Here is an 18,917-nt window from a genome sequence, read left to right on the forward strand (position 1 = left end):
CTGATTGTATAGTTAGTACTTGTTCACTTTGACTACACTGTTGGATTGCCTATGCTCTGAATACTTGTATTTGGTTTTGGTCACTTCCGCACACTTATATATATTATCTCTAGTTTAAATAAGTTTAGGTTTTTTTTTTTTATTTTTTATTATTTATTCACATATTCTTGCTACTATCACTTCTGTTGTGCACTAGGTTACGTAACCCTCACGTGATGACCAACATGCCTCGACTCAGGTCAGGGTATGTCAGATTTAGCATGCAGAGGAAAGATTCAAGAGCAACGACTATAATCTTCCGTAAATAAGATATAATAGCAAAATCCGGAGAGAGAGGGAGTTGAAGACATCCAAACATCCGAGTGAACTAAATAAAATGGGAACAGAGCAATAATTTATTGGAATTGAAAGGTAGTTTGTGTGACTTCGAAAGTGCAAAGGGCTTACAAAGTGCCTTATTTAATTTAGACAGAACCTTAAAGACAATTTACATAAAACTTCAGAGGATGGATAACAAAGATGGGAGTACCACAAGGAGGAGGCGACGGCATGGAAGGTAGACAGACGAGACGAAAACACGAGATATAGGTGACCCTTACAACGGAGAACCAGTGCACAAATCAACTCTACCAAAAGGATGAATAGCAACAGCCACGAATTGTTTTTGGTAATTAAACACATTTTTTCTTGGCCTCCTACCTGTTTACTCCTATTTATTGTTTTCATTTGATTCATACGGCCATAAATAACAAAGGGCGTGAGAAACTAAAGAAGTCATTTGATCTACCAGTTGTAAAACATTCCAGCACTCTTTCGAGCCGAAACAAGTCGTGTTCATATTCAAGTCTGGATCACGTAATGTAGGGACTGTTAAGGTACCGAAACAATTCTCAATCTAAAGGATGAAAAGAAATTCTAATTGAAGCTCAAATGAGCAATGCTTCTTGCCTAAGACTGTAATCTTAGTCAACAACAAATATTAATCAGAAATCTTGAGTAATTGATGCAGCCAATGATCCTGGGGCAATGGGGCTGTAAAAGAATGAAAACCCCGTTTTCTGCTGATATAACTAGCGGTATACATCTAAATGATCAATACATCTTCAAAGAATGGGTATAAAAAAAACATATGGGAATCGGAGTTGTACACTCACCTCTGGTTTTCCTCTCTCTCTCTCTCTCTCTCTGTTCTCTCTCGCTCTCTTCCTTCTCTCACTCACCTTCACTCTCTTCTTTATCTCTCACTCGCTCTCAATCTCTTGTTTCTCCCATGTGGAAGCTCAGGTGGCTTGAAGGCTGAGAACTGGAACTTTAGAATCACCAGCAACATCCTATTGAAAGTTGGAATCGCCTCAAACTTTTTCATAGAATAAGATATAGGCCTCAGAGTGAAGAACCTCGTCTAGGGAAACCTGATGCACAAGTGCATCACTAGCATAATACCACACATGAACAATATTTTCTTCCTCAGCTTTTCCTCTGCCCCTTTCGCCCCCTCTCACGTATGCAACATAGTGGCCCCCTCTCATGGTTCCAGAATGCTCCACAACCCCCAATAGCTGGTATTCATACTTCTCCCCATCTGTGGAACTGTAAAGCTCAAGAGAACAGCATGGCCACACTATTAATACACTTAACAATCGGAAATGTAACTTGCAATCAGTCACCACCACACAGCGGAAACTAGGAACAAAAAGAGCAAACAAGTACTATGTGAAGCACATGTAACTACATTATGAGTCGATATATGCATCGGTAGTATCTTTTACATTATGATAATTTCACAAAAAGGTTCACCCATGAATTGGCATTTCATGTAAATCAGATGAAGCAAAAAAAATGTAATTGTTTGTAGAGCTGACTCATTTCAACTGCGTGAAAACAATTATGCATAGAATGGCTACTTGATTCTGTTTCCAAAAGATATCAAAACAAACTCTACGTATGAAACAACATATGGAACAGCAGAAAAGAAAGGCTTAAACAAGTATGGAAACCTATGAAAAAAAGTTCTAAATGTTGAAAGCACTAATGTAGCTTAATTTCTCCTTGATGTTCTTGGTAGGTTAACTATTCATTCAATATGCTTTCTCCATTATGTGTAATAATTTCATGATTATCGTGTGTGGTGTTTCTTCCATGAAATACAAGTTCTTGTTGTTTGTTAATGATCTCTTGGACTTCATAAATTGTATACGGATGTCAACCTAATTATTGGTTTATGCACTTTGATTTGGTTGGTTCAAAATTTGTGCATTATGTTGAAGCAGCAAATTCTGAAAACAATAATAAGAATCAAAATGAAGAGGTACAATCCTTCTGGACATGCATCAGCTCAACACAAAAGCTCATAATGAAGTTGCCATGAAACAGGAATTAAAAGACAAGGCCAATTGAGACTAAAAAAGAAAAAGCTAAACAGACAAGGCAAAAGAGGCAACTGTGAGTAGAGGTTTTAAGACATCTGATGGAGAAAAATTAAATAAAACCTTGACCAAAAGAAATTGGTAGTTGAAGACAAGGACCATCAAAAGGGGAATAACTAAAACTATAGTATAAGGAAAAACCTTTGGGTAGAGTCAAGCCATGATCATATCAATTAGGATTAACTAAAACTATAGTACAAGGAAAAACCTTAGGGTAGAGTCCAAAGCAAATTTCCTGGTGCATAACTATATCTCACCTCAGGGCATAATTAGGGTTAGATGCACGGGCTTGACCAAATTTCTAAAAACATTTGTACGAGGAAAATGGTATAAATATGGTAAAGTGTTCCGCCTATGATTAAGAACATATATCTCATCTATGATTACGAAGCCTATAAATGCAGGATTAGTGAAAAAGGCGCCATTACTAATGTGTATTCATTCTTCAATGGCGCACTCACAATTCTATCCCTTGAAAGCACTATAAATGGCTAGAATCTTCAATAGATTGGGAAAAGAGTAGATTAATAACAAAAAAAAAAAAAAATTTCGAGGAAAGTTGGTAACATGGGGGAAAAATAAATGGATAACAAGATGAGGTAATTTGGTACTTAAGCAATGGAGAGAATAACTATAGCACTCTCTCACAAATATGGCTTCACATATCGAGTTTCACTTAGGGCTCCCTAAGGTGGATGATAATTAAAATCATTGACTCGAGTCTAGTCTCTTCAAACTCTTAATTCCCACCTCCCTATACTTCCATCGGCTACTAAGATTAATGACGTTTCAGACCACTAGAGGCACTTGAGTTACAACTATGATGTATGGTCGATCATCTTCTGGAACCATGTCTTGCCCAGTTTGCACGTGATAATATATCCTTATGAATCAGTAATAACTGACACTTATTCTCAAATGGTTATGCAAGCACCTTGGATGCCTATTCTATTCTATGCTATTCAAATATGTAGATCCTTATTGTACGTTTCAAATGTGTCTGCGAACCACAATCTAATGATAACTCTCAAATTTTAGGTAAAAATTCCAAAGCAAACACACAAACTATCATTGTTCTAAAAATCCCCACCTAGCACTGGCCACAGGCCTAATTAGTCCCTAGGCGTTTGAAATTAAGAAGATGCGCCTAGACCCAATTAGGCATGTGCTTGCCTGCCTAACCCGCCTAAACCCGCCTAGGTCGCGACTCTCACTTAAACTTTCACTTTGCCTTTTAATTTTTCGATAAAATGTAAAGAGACTTGTTGAATATTTGGATGAACACTCATTCTAGGCACGTTCCCCATGTTTTCAATATGTTCTAATATTGTATAATTCATAATGTCATTCTATTTTGCAATTTATGTATCCCAATATAATTATGTGTGTTTTTTTTTAGTATAAATAGACACTTATTTATAAATATATAATAAATTTACTTAAATCCGCCTAGCCACTAAGCCGCAGCCCGCCGCCAGACTAGCGCCTAGCGTCATTTAGAACCTGCAAACTATACACATTGCATTATTTCAAAGAAAACAAGGTATAAAGATAATATTAACTGTATAGTCACCTTTCAGCTCTATGCAGGGACATCCTCTATGTAGTCATAGAATAATTCCTTTCAGAGTAGTGTATATTAAGAGTTCAAGTTTATGAGGTGACAAATGATCTGCCCAACCATGTCCCACCGCCCCCTCGTAAGCTGGTATTGTCTACCTACTAGCGCTAACACTGATCACCCCCTCCCGTTATGATAGTATAAAATGGTTATCCTACCATTTTAAATGTTTCTTCCAAGATAGGGCCAAAACAAAATCATGAGTCCATGACAAGCAGTAAATTTCTGTGGCATTTTGAATGTAAAATAAACTTTAATAGAAAGTAATGTAAATACCTGGAATCCATATATGGCCTAAGATCAATTTTTTCTCGAAAACTGACATGGCCATTCAATTTACTCAAGCGACCACGAGCATCTTGGCTGAACCTTTTAAGATGAATAGTCAAAATAGGTGGGGCCCTGTTGATGAGGCACCTTTTAGTCGCATTCCTCATCACATTCACACGTTTGGAATTTATTTCCTCATCCTCACTTTCTTTTGATTCACGATGTCCATCCAATATCCCATCATTAGTCTGCGGTACAGTGTCCGAGGTGAAACTAGCACTACTAGACTCATCGGCCCTAGAATCAATGACTTGATCACAATCTGAAGTATTTGATTGCACTGGAGGAGCATCTTTAATCTCATCTTGTCGTCTACAAACAACAGAATTCAACTTATGTGATTGACCATTCTCAATTGCTGAGCAATTTTGGCTCAAGCAATTTATTTTTCCATCATGCAAAACCAAGTTTTCACCAAACTGGTTACAACCAGTATTGCTTTTGACATTCCCATTACCAAGCCTTCTGACATTGGCAGGCCACGGACCCATATTTAAACTCAGTGAATCACCTTGTGTTCTAGTCTCACATCCATTTAGCAAAACTTTAGCAGCAGATTTTACCTGCTTCTTTTCTTCCAACTTTTGGCGTTGAAGAGTTTTGGAACAGTTCTCACAATGCCAAGCATTTTCACTGGCAAGAAGCTCAGGCTTTATGAAATGAGCCAAACAACTCTCTACAGACACTGGAGAATCAGTATCATCAACTTCATCTGGATCAGACTCGCTAGCTATGATACTAGTGTCCGTGCCACCCTCACCTACAGAGGGTCTTGTAGGTGGGCCATAAACTTCAGGTTCGTTGAATAAATCCCCAAAGCCAAAGTCGTCTTGTCCACAACCCACAACCGAGGAGGAGGCCTCACCTTCGCCTCCCATGATTTCCTCAGTGATAGAACACTCTGCTTTATACGGAAGCAACAAAACTTCAGAATCCTGAACCTGTAATGGGAGCTCTTCCTCCCAAGAATTCACTGAAGAAAAGTCAGGTTTTACATTTGGTTCCCCATTAGGCATAAAAACCTGATTACTAGATTCAGAGCCACTCAGTAAAGAGGCATCATTAAGATGTGTATTCTTGTTTTTGGAATCTTGAAAAATTGAAATATCAGTATTTTGTGAAGATAAATCATTGTCATCTAACATATTTCCCGAATCAAGATAATCCAACCATGAACAGTCATCTAACAAAGGTGATGTTTGCTCTGCTGCATCCTCACAGACATCATTTGCAGATTCTTGGACAGCAGATAGACTATTTACAACTAATTCCTTTTGTTCAGAAACCTCACTGCTGGTTGATGGGGTTGGAACACTTGGTGATGGTACAGAATTCTTCTCTTTGTTATTTTTAGACTGAAGCTTTCCACTCCTCTTGGGCGGCAACTTCGTCTTATTTGCTCGAGAGGTGGGTTGGGCAGTCTTAGATGGGGATTTTCTGGTTGGAACTGACAATGACAGATCTAAAAATGACTCGTACACAGTTGAGGAGTGACCACATTCGACACAGCGAACAGTACTTGCTATTTGGCCCCCAAATGCAGTATCCACAAAAGTAGGACCCGAATTTGAAGGATTCCCATTTTCCTGAGAAGAATTTATACGTTTCCTCGTACTCAACTCCTCAATGCAGAATCCATCCAGTAAGCAATGAAGCAATTCATGGCTGTCTTGCTGCTGATACCCCCTAAATTGGGGAGCCTTGGAACAAACACACCCAAAAAGAGACCTTGGGTTTATCACATTCTTAACTCCTGACTCTGGTTTTGCTTCAGTAAAGAGTTTCTTCAAGGAAACAGTAAGAGCTCCAGTAGATGCATCTAAATTTAAGAAGTAACCCCGCAACCTATCCATGGCTAGAAGGTTCTGTAAGACAGAATTAAAGAAGCAAGTGTTACCAAGATTAACTAAGCCTCTCACCGTATAACCAACTCTTGCATCCAAATCACATGATATATTGCTAGCTGATTTGATTTCGCTTGTCAAACTGCCACTCACAAACCACACATCCTCAGCATTAACCAATGATTCCTCCGATGAATGACCCTTTATCAATTTAACAACATCCGCAAACACAACTTTTTGTTCACCATCCTCTTCTGTCTTGTCAATTGTAATAAGCATGTTGCACGGGAAGCACCATCGCATCTGCGGCTTTTCAAAGTGGATCACTATTGGATGACGAGTTTGCCTAGCATGCCGAACTGCATGGCATTGAGGGGTTGTGGGAAGTCCAAACCCACCGCAAGAATAATGACCACACTGCAAACAAACCCAAATGGCTTTGGACTCTGATTTTGAATCCACGGAGGAGCTCCCTTTCTTCTTCCCATGTTTTCCCTTTCCCTTACCGCCCCTCCTATCAAGCGCTCCTTCCCTGCAATATTCACACCTAACAGGCCCTGAAGACCCAATTTTAGCAGACAATTTATCCAAATTTACACCTTTGTCAACATGAGGACAAGGCCTTCTCTCTTTCGCAACTGAAACTCCATTGTCACCATCCTTAACACTTGGGTTGCATTGTTGGGGAGCTTTTTTTGGGGAATCGGCTGCAACCAACTTCTCCCTTGGAGGAGCTCTAGCCTTCTTCTTAACTTTCTTCCCCATAAATTCCTAAAACCAATCGAAACATGCCAGCTATAACAACAATAATAATGATAACAATATGAGCAAAAGATCAATAACAATTACCAACTACCGCAAACAACCAGATACGAACCAAACGGAAAATGTAAAACCGAATCCCATTAGCTACTCAAATAAATACATTCTGCTCAAAATTACACGAAAAAAGTAAAACCCATAACAGATGTTTAATTTTAAGAGAAACCCTTTTGCAATAATTGAATAAAAAAAAATCGAAGAAATGAGGAGAACAATCAAAATCCACTATATGCTACACCATAACTAACTACGGAAGGGCAAGAGACGCCTATGAAGATTCAGGTTTTTACAGAGAAACCCAACAAAGATTTGGATTGTAAAGCGCAAAAAACAGGTTTTGGGCAATCGAAAAGGTGAAGTAGAAGCACAAATCAATCGACAATTAACTGAACTAAAACATTAAAATATTTAAAAATGTTCATTGTTTTACCTCAAAATCTGGAAAAGATGACCAGTAAAGCCTGGAGAGCTTTTCAGGGCAATGGTCACATAGGATGAAAGAAGAGATTGGTGTTTGAGGTTTAGGATCTATCCAGGTCGGAGAGGCGGAGTGAGAGTGGAGTGCTGTATTTGATTGAAGGTCTTTTGGCGCACCTCCTAATCTTTTGCTTACTAGCTACTCTCACCAATGAGTGAGAGAGAGAGAGAGATGGGAGAAGAGTAACAGTGGGTAACTGGTAATAGAGATAGCCGAGAGAGGAATTTTGTTGATTTTGTTTGGTTTTCTATTTTGGTGCGACAGGATTTTGTTGTTGTTGTTGCTGGAATCAAGATGGACATATTGGTTTTGTGGCAAATTTATATTTGGCACTAACTGTAGCAGATTATTTGTTAAACGGTCAATCATGTTGTTGACTCTAAAAATTGTTTAATTTACATGGCGCGCATGTCGAATAATTAATAAGCTAACTACGTTCTTCGGTTGAATGCGATGCGAGCCAACTCGTCTATCGAGCTCGGTCGGTGAGAGAATGAATGTGGTGGTGGTGGTTTCGAACGCATTGCTGTATTTTGCGATTACGGTTGAGGAAGAAATTCATCTCGGCCTCTAGGTTCTAGATCTTGAAGACAATGCTACAAGTCTCTGTGAAGTTCACAAACCGTCTCCACCAAGCTCGACTACTTCAATTATATTTGTGCAAATATAAGTGCCCCAAATTGGTATCAGACTATATGGACACAAATATTCAAAGATGATAAGTGTCTTGATTGTAAATGTGGTTTGGTCGTCGAAGTGCCAAACTCTGAAATGTACTTGTGAATATCCAATCATAAAATAGGTTCAGTTTTCAATGTTTTAAACGTTGTATCTTGGTAACACCTCACTTCGCCAACAAAGCTAATGAAGTGACCTATTCCAACAAGGACTCAAAGAACCCTTGTTGATAGAGACTTGGATAGGTAGTTAACCGAACTTGGAGTAGTGCTGTCCAATACAAACTATAAGATGCACCACGACTGCCTGACTTTACAACGCTAGTGTTGTCCAATACCAAGGTTCTAAAAAACGTTAAGTGCTAGATGGGCGGCAGGCTAGTGCCTAGGCAGCTATTCAAGGTCTAGGAGGGCACCTAGATGGCCTAGGTGGATTTAGATAAATTTCTTTTTTATTTTATGAATTAATTAAATTTATTATATAAAATGTAAATAATTATTGACTAATATGTTATTTCTTATAGAAAAACATACTTATGTGAATGTTTTTTGTACATATATGATATACTTGCCTAGGAAAAAAAAAACAAAATATTATCTAAATAATTTATAATTTATATAAGATTTATATATTTATATATGCACACACACACACACACACACCAAACTTTTAAAAATATAAAAAGCCCACATAGTGGGTGGTTTTCATTACTAAAACCATCCAACCATCCACCTCACCTCTGCTCTTTCACATCACCCGTCCACCTTGGGTGGTTTCATAATTAAAACCATGTCAGAGTCCATGGTTTTCATGATTAAAACCATGCTTTTGACCTTGGATTCCCAGCCCTCAACTTGCATGGTTGCACCTCCACATATTCAAATGTTCAAGTCTTTCTCTCTCTCTCTCTCTTTTCGCACTCTCTCTTCTCCCATCTTCACAGACGAGCTGTAGATGCACTTTTTCTTCCCTCATCCTCACAGAGAGGAGTTGCAAAAATTCACCCGCAGTCTCTCTCTCTCTCTCTCTCTTCGCACTCTCTCTTCCTTCATCTTCATAGAGACAAGCCACAGAAATTTTCCGGGGCTTTGCTGCTACATACGAGATCGAAGTTGTAGATCCTTTAGGAAAATTGCAGCAAGTTTGGGATTTGCAGCGAGATTCAAACCGTCTAGACTACCGCCGAATGTCGCCTAGCTTGCCTTAGGTGCCTAGCGAGCACCTAGGCGGCCGCCTAACTGAACGTTTTGGTCTAAATCGGGTCGGAGCTCCGCCGCCTAGTGCCTAGGCCGATATTTAGAACACTGTCCAATACAAACTGTAAGATGTTGTCGGTTGTCGAGCATAGTGTTGTCCAATACAAAATGTAAAATGTGCTCGACGAGGTTGCCATGCACAGTGTTGTCCAATACAAACTGTAAGATGTGATTGACGAAGTTAGGGAGGTTAGTGTTTTTCTCAAAGATGAGAGGGTTTCATGTAGTGTGAGAAGTTACGCAAGGCAGATTTGTATGTTGTGTTGAAGGTCATTTGAATGTTGCAAACCATCTTCTATTTATAGGAGTGATTTTCACCTAGTGTTGAGGTAGAGTCCCATTCAGGCTAAATCTCCCCGACATGTCTTGATCCAATAATGAATCATCTTCTCATTTGGATTGAACGCGACCACTGGTACCATACTTAGGACTCTGAACCTAGTCATCTCTTGGCATTCAATTCTCTCCTTGTTCTAATTAGATCTTTAGAATATTACGAATCTTATTATGCTATCCTGATCTTTGAAGACTCTTGATTAAATCATGACTTAAATCATGACTTAGTTGAATTCATTCTTGATTTTCAAGTGTCCATCATTAATTCAAACTCAGCTAAACTACTTTGGGCTAGCCTTCTTATCCAAATAAACATGGGACATAAGTCTGTCTTACTGTGGCTGATCCCATAATCTTACTCGACACAAATCCATTATTTTGGGCCCAAACATTGCCCCTTTGCTTCTGGAATCTTTGGCCAATAACCTTTGGCTAAGAGGTTTTGAAGAAGTGAAATGTTACTCAGCCATGGACACCTGTCCAATTGTCCTAAGGAAGTTAAGACCCACTAACTTGAACATTTAATGCACTTGATTCCTATATAAAAACCAAATCCCAAACCAACTAGGAAACACAAATCCAAATATCTTGCGTCCAAGATATCCTAATCCTTTTTAGTTTAGGCATTTAATGCCAAATCCAACAATCTCCACCTTGGCATGAAATTCATAACGAGGCACCAAACAACTTCCGTTGCTCCAGCATATCGCAAGATCAAACTTGCTTCAACTGCACCAAATCCAAGCAGTGCTCAAACTTAGCTGCATCAACCACTTTTGTCAGCATATCAGCTGGATTATCTTCTGTAGCAACCTTTTTTTTTAGACAAATCACACATTCTGCTACCACTTCTCTCACAAAATGATATCGTACATCAATATGCTTAGTCCTAGCATGATGTATGTGATATCTGGCCAAATAAATGGCACTTTGGCTGTCACAATATACATCCAACTTATGTTGTTCTACACTTAAGTCTCCTAACAACCCCAGATTCCACATTACTTCTTTGATAGCTTCAACAACGTACATGTATTCTACTTATGTGGTTGATAGTGCCACCGTTGGTTGCAATATTGGTCTCTAGCATATAGGACCATTTGCCATAGTAAACACATACCCAGTCATCGATCTTCTCTTGGCTAAGTCTCCAGCAAAGTCTGAGTTCACATATCCAACTGAGAACTTATCAATTCCTTCATCACATCTTTCAAAACAAATACCTTTGTTCCTCGTTCCATGTAAATAAACTTAGTATCCACTTAGTAGCATTCCAATGCTCTCTTCCAAGATTATGCATGAATCTACTAACAATTCTAACTGCGTGTGCTATATCAGGACAAGTACACACCATAGCATACATTAATCCTCCAACCAAATTAGAATATGGAATACCATTTATCTTCATCTTTTCTTCATTAGTTTTGGGACATTGTTGACTGCTCAACTTGAAGTGAGCACCTAATGGAGTTCCTACAGGCCCAGTGTCTTTTGTTACTCCAAACTTTTGTAACAACTTCTTAAGATATTGCTTCTGAGACAAACACACCAAACCTTTTTGTCTATCCTTTGTGATCTCCATTCTTAATATTTTATTGGCTTCACTAAGATCTTTCATTTTAAACTCCCTTCTCATTTGCTCCTTCAACTTTTCTATCTCTGAAATATTGCTTGAGGCTATGAGCATGTTGTCCACATAGATTAACAAGTACATGAACGAACCATCTTTCAACTTCTTGTGATAAACACAGTGATCATAGTGACTTCTGGTATAGTCTTGACCCTTCATAAACTTATCAAATATTAAATACCACTGAATGGGAAACTGCTTCAAACCATAAAGAGATTTTCTAAGCTTACAAACCAATCTTTCTTTGCTCTTCACTTGATACCCCTCAGGTTGTCTCATATAAATCTCTTCATCCAAATTACCATGAAGGAATGCAATCTTCATGTCTACTTGTACCAATTCAAGGTTGAAATGTGCAATAGGGCAAGCAATATTCGACTGGAGGAGTGCTTAACCATAGGAGAAAAAAACTCATTGTAATCTATTTCCTCATTCTGAGTATATCCTTTAGCCACTAGCCTAGCTTTAAATCTTACCAAGCTCTTGTCATCCCCTCCATCATTCTTCGCATAAACCTATTTGCAGCCAATTGCTTTTCTTCCTTTAGGCAGCTCCACCAATTCCCAAGTCTTATTCTTATGAAGGGAGAGCCTTTCATCGTCCATTGCATCATCCCATTTCTCTTCTTTACTATTTACAGCTTTTGCAAAATTAGTGGTAATTTCAGCCTTAATTATTAGCAATGCATATACCATGCAGGCCATGCAATCTTTATATCTCGCAGGTAGGGATATGCCTCTTTTTCCCTTCCTTTTGGCTATGCAACCATCTTGTATCTTTATTTCTTTTGATTGTGTTTCTTCTTCGTGATCACTTTCTTCATGCTTAATTTGATTACCTTGTCTTTCTTATTCCACAACTTCCTTACTTGGCTGTGAATTCACAATTACTTGTTCCTTAAGCTCCACCATTTGAACATCTTCTTTCAATTTCATGTGACCTTCATCAAATGTCACATCTCTACTTACTATAATCTTGTTCAACTCGGGACACCAAAGTCTGAAGCCTTTCACACCACTATTGAATCCCATAAAGATAGCTTTCTTGGCTCGTGGATCCAGTTTGTTTTCCTTCAGATGAAAGTAGGCATTGCATCCAAACACTCGTAACTTATCGTAGTCCTGAGCTGGTTCTCTAGACCACACTTCAATGGGTGTTCTACCCTCTAATGTTGTTGATGGTAGTCGATGCATAGCACAAAGCTTCTGCCCAAAATCTCTTTGGCAACTTAGCTTGAGATAGCATGCAACGAACTATCTCGAGCAAGGTCCTATTTAGTCTCTTTACAATCCCATTCTGCTGTGGAGTATGTCTAACACTGAAATGCTGAGTAATCCCTTCCTTTTTACACACTTTGAAGAAAAGATCAGAGATATATTCCCCTCCATTGTCACTTCTTAGTATCTTAATCTTCTTTCCAGTCTTGTTCTCCACCATGTTCTTTTATTCCAAAACGATGTCAAGAACCTTGTCCTTTTGTTTCATCATATATATCCATGATTTGTGGGAGTAGTCATCAATAAAAGATACAAAATCATCTTTGTCCACCTAAAAAAGCATTCTTTGCAAGCCCCTAAACATTAGAGTGAATATAGTCCAAAATCCCCTTCGTTTGATTAATAGCTGAGCCAGATTTCACCTTTGTTTGTTTGCCAAGAATGCAGTGCTCACAAAACTCTATCTTTCCAATTTTTGCTCCTTTCAAACACCCTTGCTTCATCAATCCTTGCAATGCTTTTTCTCCTACATGTCCCAACTTCATATGCCATAATGCGAACAAGTCACTTTTTGGACTTCATCAGCTATCATAGCCACTCCATTTTCCAAAGTCTTTCCTTGTAGCATATAAAGTAAGCCATTCCAAGGCCCTTTCATTATGACAAGTGCTCCTTTAGCAACTTTGAGCATGTTGCTATTGGAGTAAAACTTGTAGCCTTGTGAATCGAGAGTGCTTAGTGAGATAAAAAATTTCTTCAGATTTGGGACGTACCTTACACCATGCAATTCTCGAATCACACCATCATGATGCTTGATCCCGATGCTTAAAATTCCTTGAGTTGTACATGGGTTATCATCTCCCATATATGTTAGGATATAGCTAAGTGTCACATTTGTATTGGAGGCTCTTGAAGTTAGTTATAGGTGTGTTGTATTTATAAGACAAGTGGGTCATAATTGTAAGTAATGAAAAATAGAAAATTTTCCGTCTCTTTTTTTCTCTCTTATTCTTCGTGCTTTTCACCTCTGTTGCTTCTCTACATTACATATAGTAGCATTGTTATCATATTATCATCACCGGCAATGGTTGACGTCGTCGCCTGACGATGCCGGTGCTTCCTTTTTTCTTCGTTCTTGTTCTGGTAGTGTTCTCTTGATCGCTGAAAGTCGGTTGTTTTTTGGTCGAAGTCGGTTGGTTACTCAAACCCTCGAATTTGGGGATTTTTGGGTTTGTCTATATTTTTCCTCTCGTTCATCGATGTCGTTTAAGTTTGTTCCTCTGGTTGAAGGTATTTGTTGAGTTTCTTGACTTTTTGCTTCATTTTGTGAGTCTTGCTGTGAATCTTGTTGTGGATTGAGGCGTTGATTGTTAGTTTATACTAGTTGATTGTTGGTTTCTCGCGGGTAGTTGGTGTGTTTATTGAAGATTTCTGCTACTTGCTGATCAATTATTGTGCACACTTTGTGCAAAGCAATTGGTTATTATTTGTGACTCTTGATTCCTTACAATTGAAGTAACGATTGTTATTTGTTGATTACCCATGGTGACTCTTACACAATTAGCTCTTACTCAATTGCTTATTTTTTCCCTGATACCAAGTGTTAGCAATACTATTACAGTCAAATTAGATGATTCTAACTATGTTACCTGAAACTTCCAAATTGAATTACTATTAGAGGGCAATGACTATGGATTTTCTTGATGATTCTATTCCCTGCCCTGAGAAACATACTGCAACTGACACTGCTGATGGCACTGTGATTAATAATCCTTTTGTAATTGATGCTTACAAAGTATGGAAAATTCATGATAAAGCCTTGATGACTCTTATATCTGCAACTTTGTCTCCTGCTGCATTATCTTGTGTCTTGTCAAAGTTCAAAGGAAATGTGGATTAATTTGAAAGAAAGATTCTCTAGCATGACCAAAACAAACATTGTACATATGAAAATTGATTTACAGAACATTAAAAAAGGGGCAAAAACTATTGATCTTTATCTTCAAAGAATCAAAGATAGCAGAGATCAGTTAGCTGTAGTGGGTGTAGTCATATTTGATGAAGACATTGTCATTGTTACTCTCAGAGGTTTACCACCAAAATACAATACTATTAAGGCTGTTATTAGAGTAAGAGAAAACCTAGTTTCGCTGAAGATACTTAGGTCTCAGTTAAAAGCTGAAGAAGCAACTCTTGAAGAAGGTTTTAAACAACCACTGTTGACTATAATGTATGCCAATAGTTTAGGCTATATGTATAAGTTTGGTAGGACATTTGGTACAAAAACCCTTTCTGGCAACTTTGTTAATGGTTCTTCATCTTGTTAGTTTTCCCCAGGTCCTCAAATGGCTCAAGTTGCTCAGATGCCACACTTGGCTCCAATGCCTAATATGGCTCAAATGGGTCAAATGCCTCAGTTCACACAATTTCAGTAGTTGCCATTTCCTTCTCACACTGGACCTTATGCTTTTGTCTCATAAGCAGGATTTGGTACTTACAACAATTTCAGGGGGAACAATTTCAAGTATAAAGGCAAGGGGAAGAAATTTAACTCTGGATTTCAGCATTATACTCCAACCAATGCTCAGTCTCAATATTAGGCTAATTTTCAGAGTTTCAGTCCTTAAATGTCATCATTGCAGACTTATAATCCTATGCTCATTTGTCAAATTTGTGATAAAAAAGGACATTCAGCACTACATTGCTTTCAACATGGATGTCAAATTAATCTACAATCGAGCTAGTCATACTGCAGCCACATGCTTTAACAAGGGCAATTCTCCTATGTCTATGTCTCAGCCTATGTCACAGCAATTTCAGGCTCATTGTTCGCAGGTTCATCATCCTGTTCAAAATGTGACACCATAGTACATGCATAATCATTCTATGGCATAGCAAGCTACCTTTCATGTGTCTTTCACTGCAAGGACCAATCATTCACCTTATGCACCACATCAAGAGTTTTGGCTACTTGATTCCAGTGCAACCAATCATATGACTTTCGGTTTATTGAATTTGCAAGCAGCTACACCATATCCATCCAATGAAACTGTTATTAGAGCTAATGGTGAAGGTTTACACAGTTCTCATATAGGACAATCTTGTCTTCCTACTTCTTCTCATAAGCTTCAGTTAAACACAGTGCTCTATGTCCCACGTCTATCTCAACATTTATTTTCCATGTATCAATTATGTAAAGACAATAATTGTAGATGTATTGTTGATGAGTTTTCTGTGTGTATACAAGACAAGGTCACCAGCAAGGTTCTCTTCCAAGGACTGAGTAACAATGCTATTTACCCTCTTCCATTGTTCAAACAACCACAACTCAAACCTGCAGCTTATCTTGGACAGATTGTTAATGCTACCCTTTGGCATTGCAGATTGGGTCATCCAACCAATTATGTAGTTCAATTAGCTCTTAGTAAGTCAGCTATTTCTTTTCCTTGTAATTCCATATCCCAAACATGTACTTCTTACTTGCAAGGCAAGTTTAGAAAGTTACCATTCCCATTAGTAGCATCTAAATCAAATGTACCCTTTGAAGTCATTCACACTGATATGTAGGGATCTGCACCTATCTTGCCTATAGAAAGTTATAGATACTAAGTGTTTTTTATAGATGAATGTACAAGGTATACATGGATTTTTCCCATGATGAATAAAGTTGCAATTTGTGAAATCTTCATTCAGTTTCATGCTTTTATTCAAAATTTCTTTTCTGTTAATATCAAGGTGCTACAAAGTGATGGTGGTGGACAGTTTATTGGGTCTTTCAAAAGTTTCTCAAAACCAAAGGTATTCTGCATCAAATGTCTTGTCCTTATACTCCTGAACAAAATGGGTTGGCTGAGAGTAAAAATAGACACTTAGTTGAAACAGCCCTCACCTTAATCCGAAAAGCATCTCTTCTTTCCAAATTTTGGTTTCATGCTTGTGCCACAACCATTTTCCTTATTAATCGAATCCCTACAACTATTTTAAAAATGAAATCTCCCTTTGAAGTGTTGTATCACTCTCCACCTAGACTTGCTCATTTAAGGGTGTTTGGGTGTGCTTGTTATCCTACCTTGAAACCTTATAAACAAAATAAGTTGACACTAAAGACCACACAGTGCATATTTCTAGGATATGCATCCCAATACAAAGGGTATATTTGTTATGCTATTAGAGACCACAAGCTTATTGTCTCTTGGCATTTTGTGTTTGATGAAGATCTTTCCTCGGTTTATTAGTGCATTCAACTAGTTTACCATGACCGTTGTCACAATCTCAGGTACCTCACCCCAACACATTTTAGCATTCATCCATTATCCCCATTCCATTTCCTCATATTCATTTTCCTTCCTCATCTACCAATTCATCTTAAAACCATATTGTTACTCAGTCCTGCTCTACAACACATGGTGATCTTGTCTCTACTCGAAGTTCTCCTTTTGTGGACACAATTCCACAACCATTGGAACCATCTAAAATTCATCCTGATGTGACAGTTCTCAAGTCCTAGAGCTGCAACATGTTTCTATTTCTCAGATTAATACGCATCTGATGCAAACCAGATCAAAGTTTGGTATTTTCAAGAAAAAGGTTTTTCTTGCTCATGTTAAATCTTCTTCCATCAAAGAACCAAAATCTTTCATTGTTGTTGCTAAGTCATTTGAGTGAAGGAATGCTATGGAAGAGGAAATGGCAGCTTTAGTTAAATAGAAAATATGGAGGTTGGTCCCCCTTCCACCTAATAAAAATTTGGTTGGTTGTAAATGGATCTATAACATCAAAAACAATCTTGATGGCTCAGTTGCTCAATATAAGGCCAGGTTGGTGGCCAAAGGCTTTTCTTAAGAAGCAGGTCTTGATTATTATGAAACTTTTAGTCTTGTGATCAAGCCAACCACAATGTGACTCATGTTATCATGAGCTGCCACAAAAGGATGGAAATTAAAACAGCTTGATGTCAAGAATGCTTTGCTTGATGTCAAGAATGCTTTTTTGCATGGATTTCTTGATGAAGAGGTGTATATGTGTCAGCCCCAAGGCTTTATTGATCTTGATCACCTTGAGTTTGTGTGCAAATTGGACAAATCTCTCGATGGCCTCAAACAAGCTCCTCGAGCTTGGAATGAAAGTCTTACAAGGTTTCTTCTTACTTTAGGTTTTAAATCCTCATATGCTGATCCTTCTCTATATGTGAAGCATGATGGACAATCTGTTGTTGTGCTATTACTATATGTTGATGATATAATACTCAGTGGTAATAGTGATACTCAAGTTCAAGCTGTGATTAATCAATTAAGAAGTGAATTTGATACGAAGGATTTAGGAATTCTACATTATTTCCTTCGCCTTCAAATAGAGTATCAGCCTTAGGGTTTACTTGTGCATCAGTCCAAAAATGTTTCTAATTTACTCAATAAGACCAACATGATGGATAACAAGCCTCAACTCCTTGTGAACCAAATCAGAAGTTACTTAATCATGGCAATCCTTCATTTCATGATCCAAGTCTTTATATGAGTATTGTTGGTGCTTTTCAGTATTTGACCATTACAAGATCGGATATTGCTTCTTTAGTCAATTAGGTGTGTCAGTTCATGCACTCACATCTGGAAATCATTTTGTTGCTATTAAATGCATTTTGAGATATCTTAGAGGTTCCATGATTCTTGGATTATGTTTTAAACCTGGTACTTTGGATATTAAGGCATACATAAATGCAGATTGGGTTGGGGATCCCAATGATAGGAGGTCCACCATAGGTTTTGTAGAGTTTTTGGGGTGTAGTCCATATCTAGAACTCTAAGAAATAGCACACTGCTAGTAGATCCTCCGCAGAAGCTGAATACCAAGCTATGGCTACCATAACTACAGAGGTGGTTTGGTTGCAGTAGTTACTCAAGGATTTACATCTTCCTAGTGCTGAAATTCCTCGACTTTACTATAACAACATCTCTGCCATGGCATTGGCAACAAATCCAATTTTACATTCCAAAGCTAAACATATAGAAATCGACTGTCACAAGAACGAGTTCAACAAGGTTTAATTTTGCTACGTTTGTTGCTTTCACTGAACAACATGCTGATATTTTTACCAAGGGTTTGTGTTGCCCTTTGTTTAGCTCACATTGTAACAATCTTATGCTTGGTTGTTCCTCGCATAAGCTTGAGGAAGAATGTTAGGGTATAACCATGTGTCACATTTGTATTGGAGGCTCTTGGAGTTAGTTATAGGTGTGTTGTATCAGTTCCATTCATAACTTTGAAGCTTGGAAGCCAATGCCT

General features: G+C 38.1%; 1 protein-coding gene across 2 annotated transcripts; it reads right to left on the reverse strand.

The window, feature by feature from the left end:
• Positions 1 to 962: 962 nt before the first annotated feature.
• Positions 963 to 7,817, reverse strand: LOC137738294 (ubiquitin carboxyl-terminal hydrolase 2). Of its 2 annotated transcripts, none has more exons than XM_068477932.2 (3): positions 7,474 to 7,817; positions 4,324 to 6,992; positions 963 to 1,590 (listed from the first exon to the last, which is right to left on the reverse strand). In XM_068477932.2, the coding sequence occupies exons 2-3, from the start codon at positions 6,984 to 6,986 to the stop codon at positions 1,353 to 1,355; spliced, it is 2,901 nt and encodes a 966-aa protein (XP_068334033.2). In that variant the 5' UTR covers positions 6,987 to 6,992; positions 7,474 to 7,817; the 3' UTR covers positions 963 to 1,352. The 2 variants fall into 2 exon arrangements, with proteins under 2 accessions (XP_068334033.2, XP_068334034.2); XM_068477933.2 differs by having other exon boundaries at positions 4,324 to 7,016; positions 7,474 to 7,806.
• Between the last annotated feature and the right edge of the window lie 11,100 nt (positions 7,818 to 18,917).

The sequence above is a fragment of the Pyrus communis genome, chromosome 13, assembly GCF_041283825.1.
Source record: "Pyrus communis isolate YQ-2024b chromosome 13, ASM4128382v1, whole genome shotgun sequence".
In the NCBI taxonomy this organism is placed as follows: Eukaryota; Viridiplantae; Streptophyta; class Magnoliopsida; order Rosales; family Rosaceae; genus Pyrus; species Pyrus communis.

Coding starts and splice junctions, on each gene's coding strand:
- LOC137738294 (XM_068477932.2), bottom strand. CDS start 6,986: ATGGGGAAGAAAGTTAAGAAGAAGGCTAGAGCTCCTCCAAGGGAGAAG. Junction 1,591..4,323: donor AGGCCATATATGGATTCCAG/GTATTTACATTA, acceptor TGAGCTTTACAG/TTCCACAGATGGGGAGAAGT.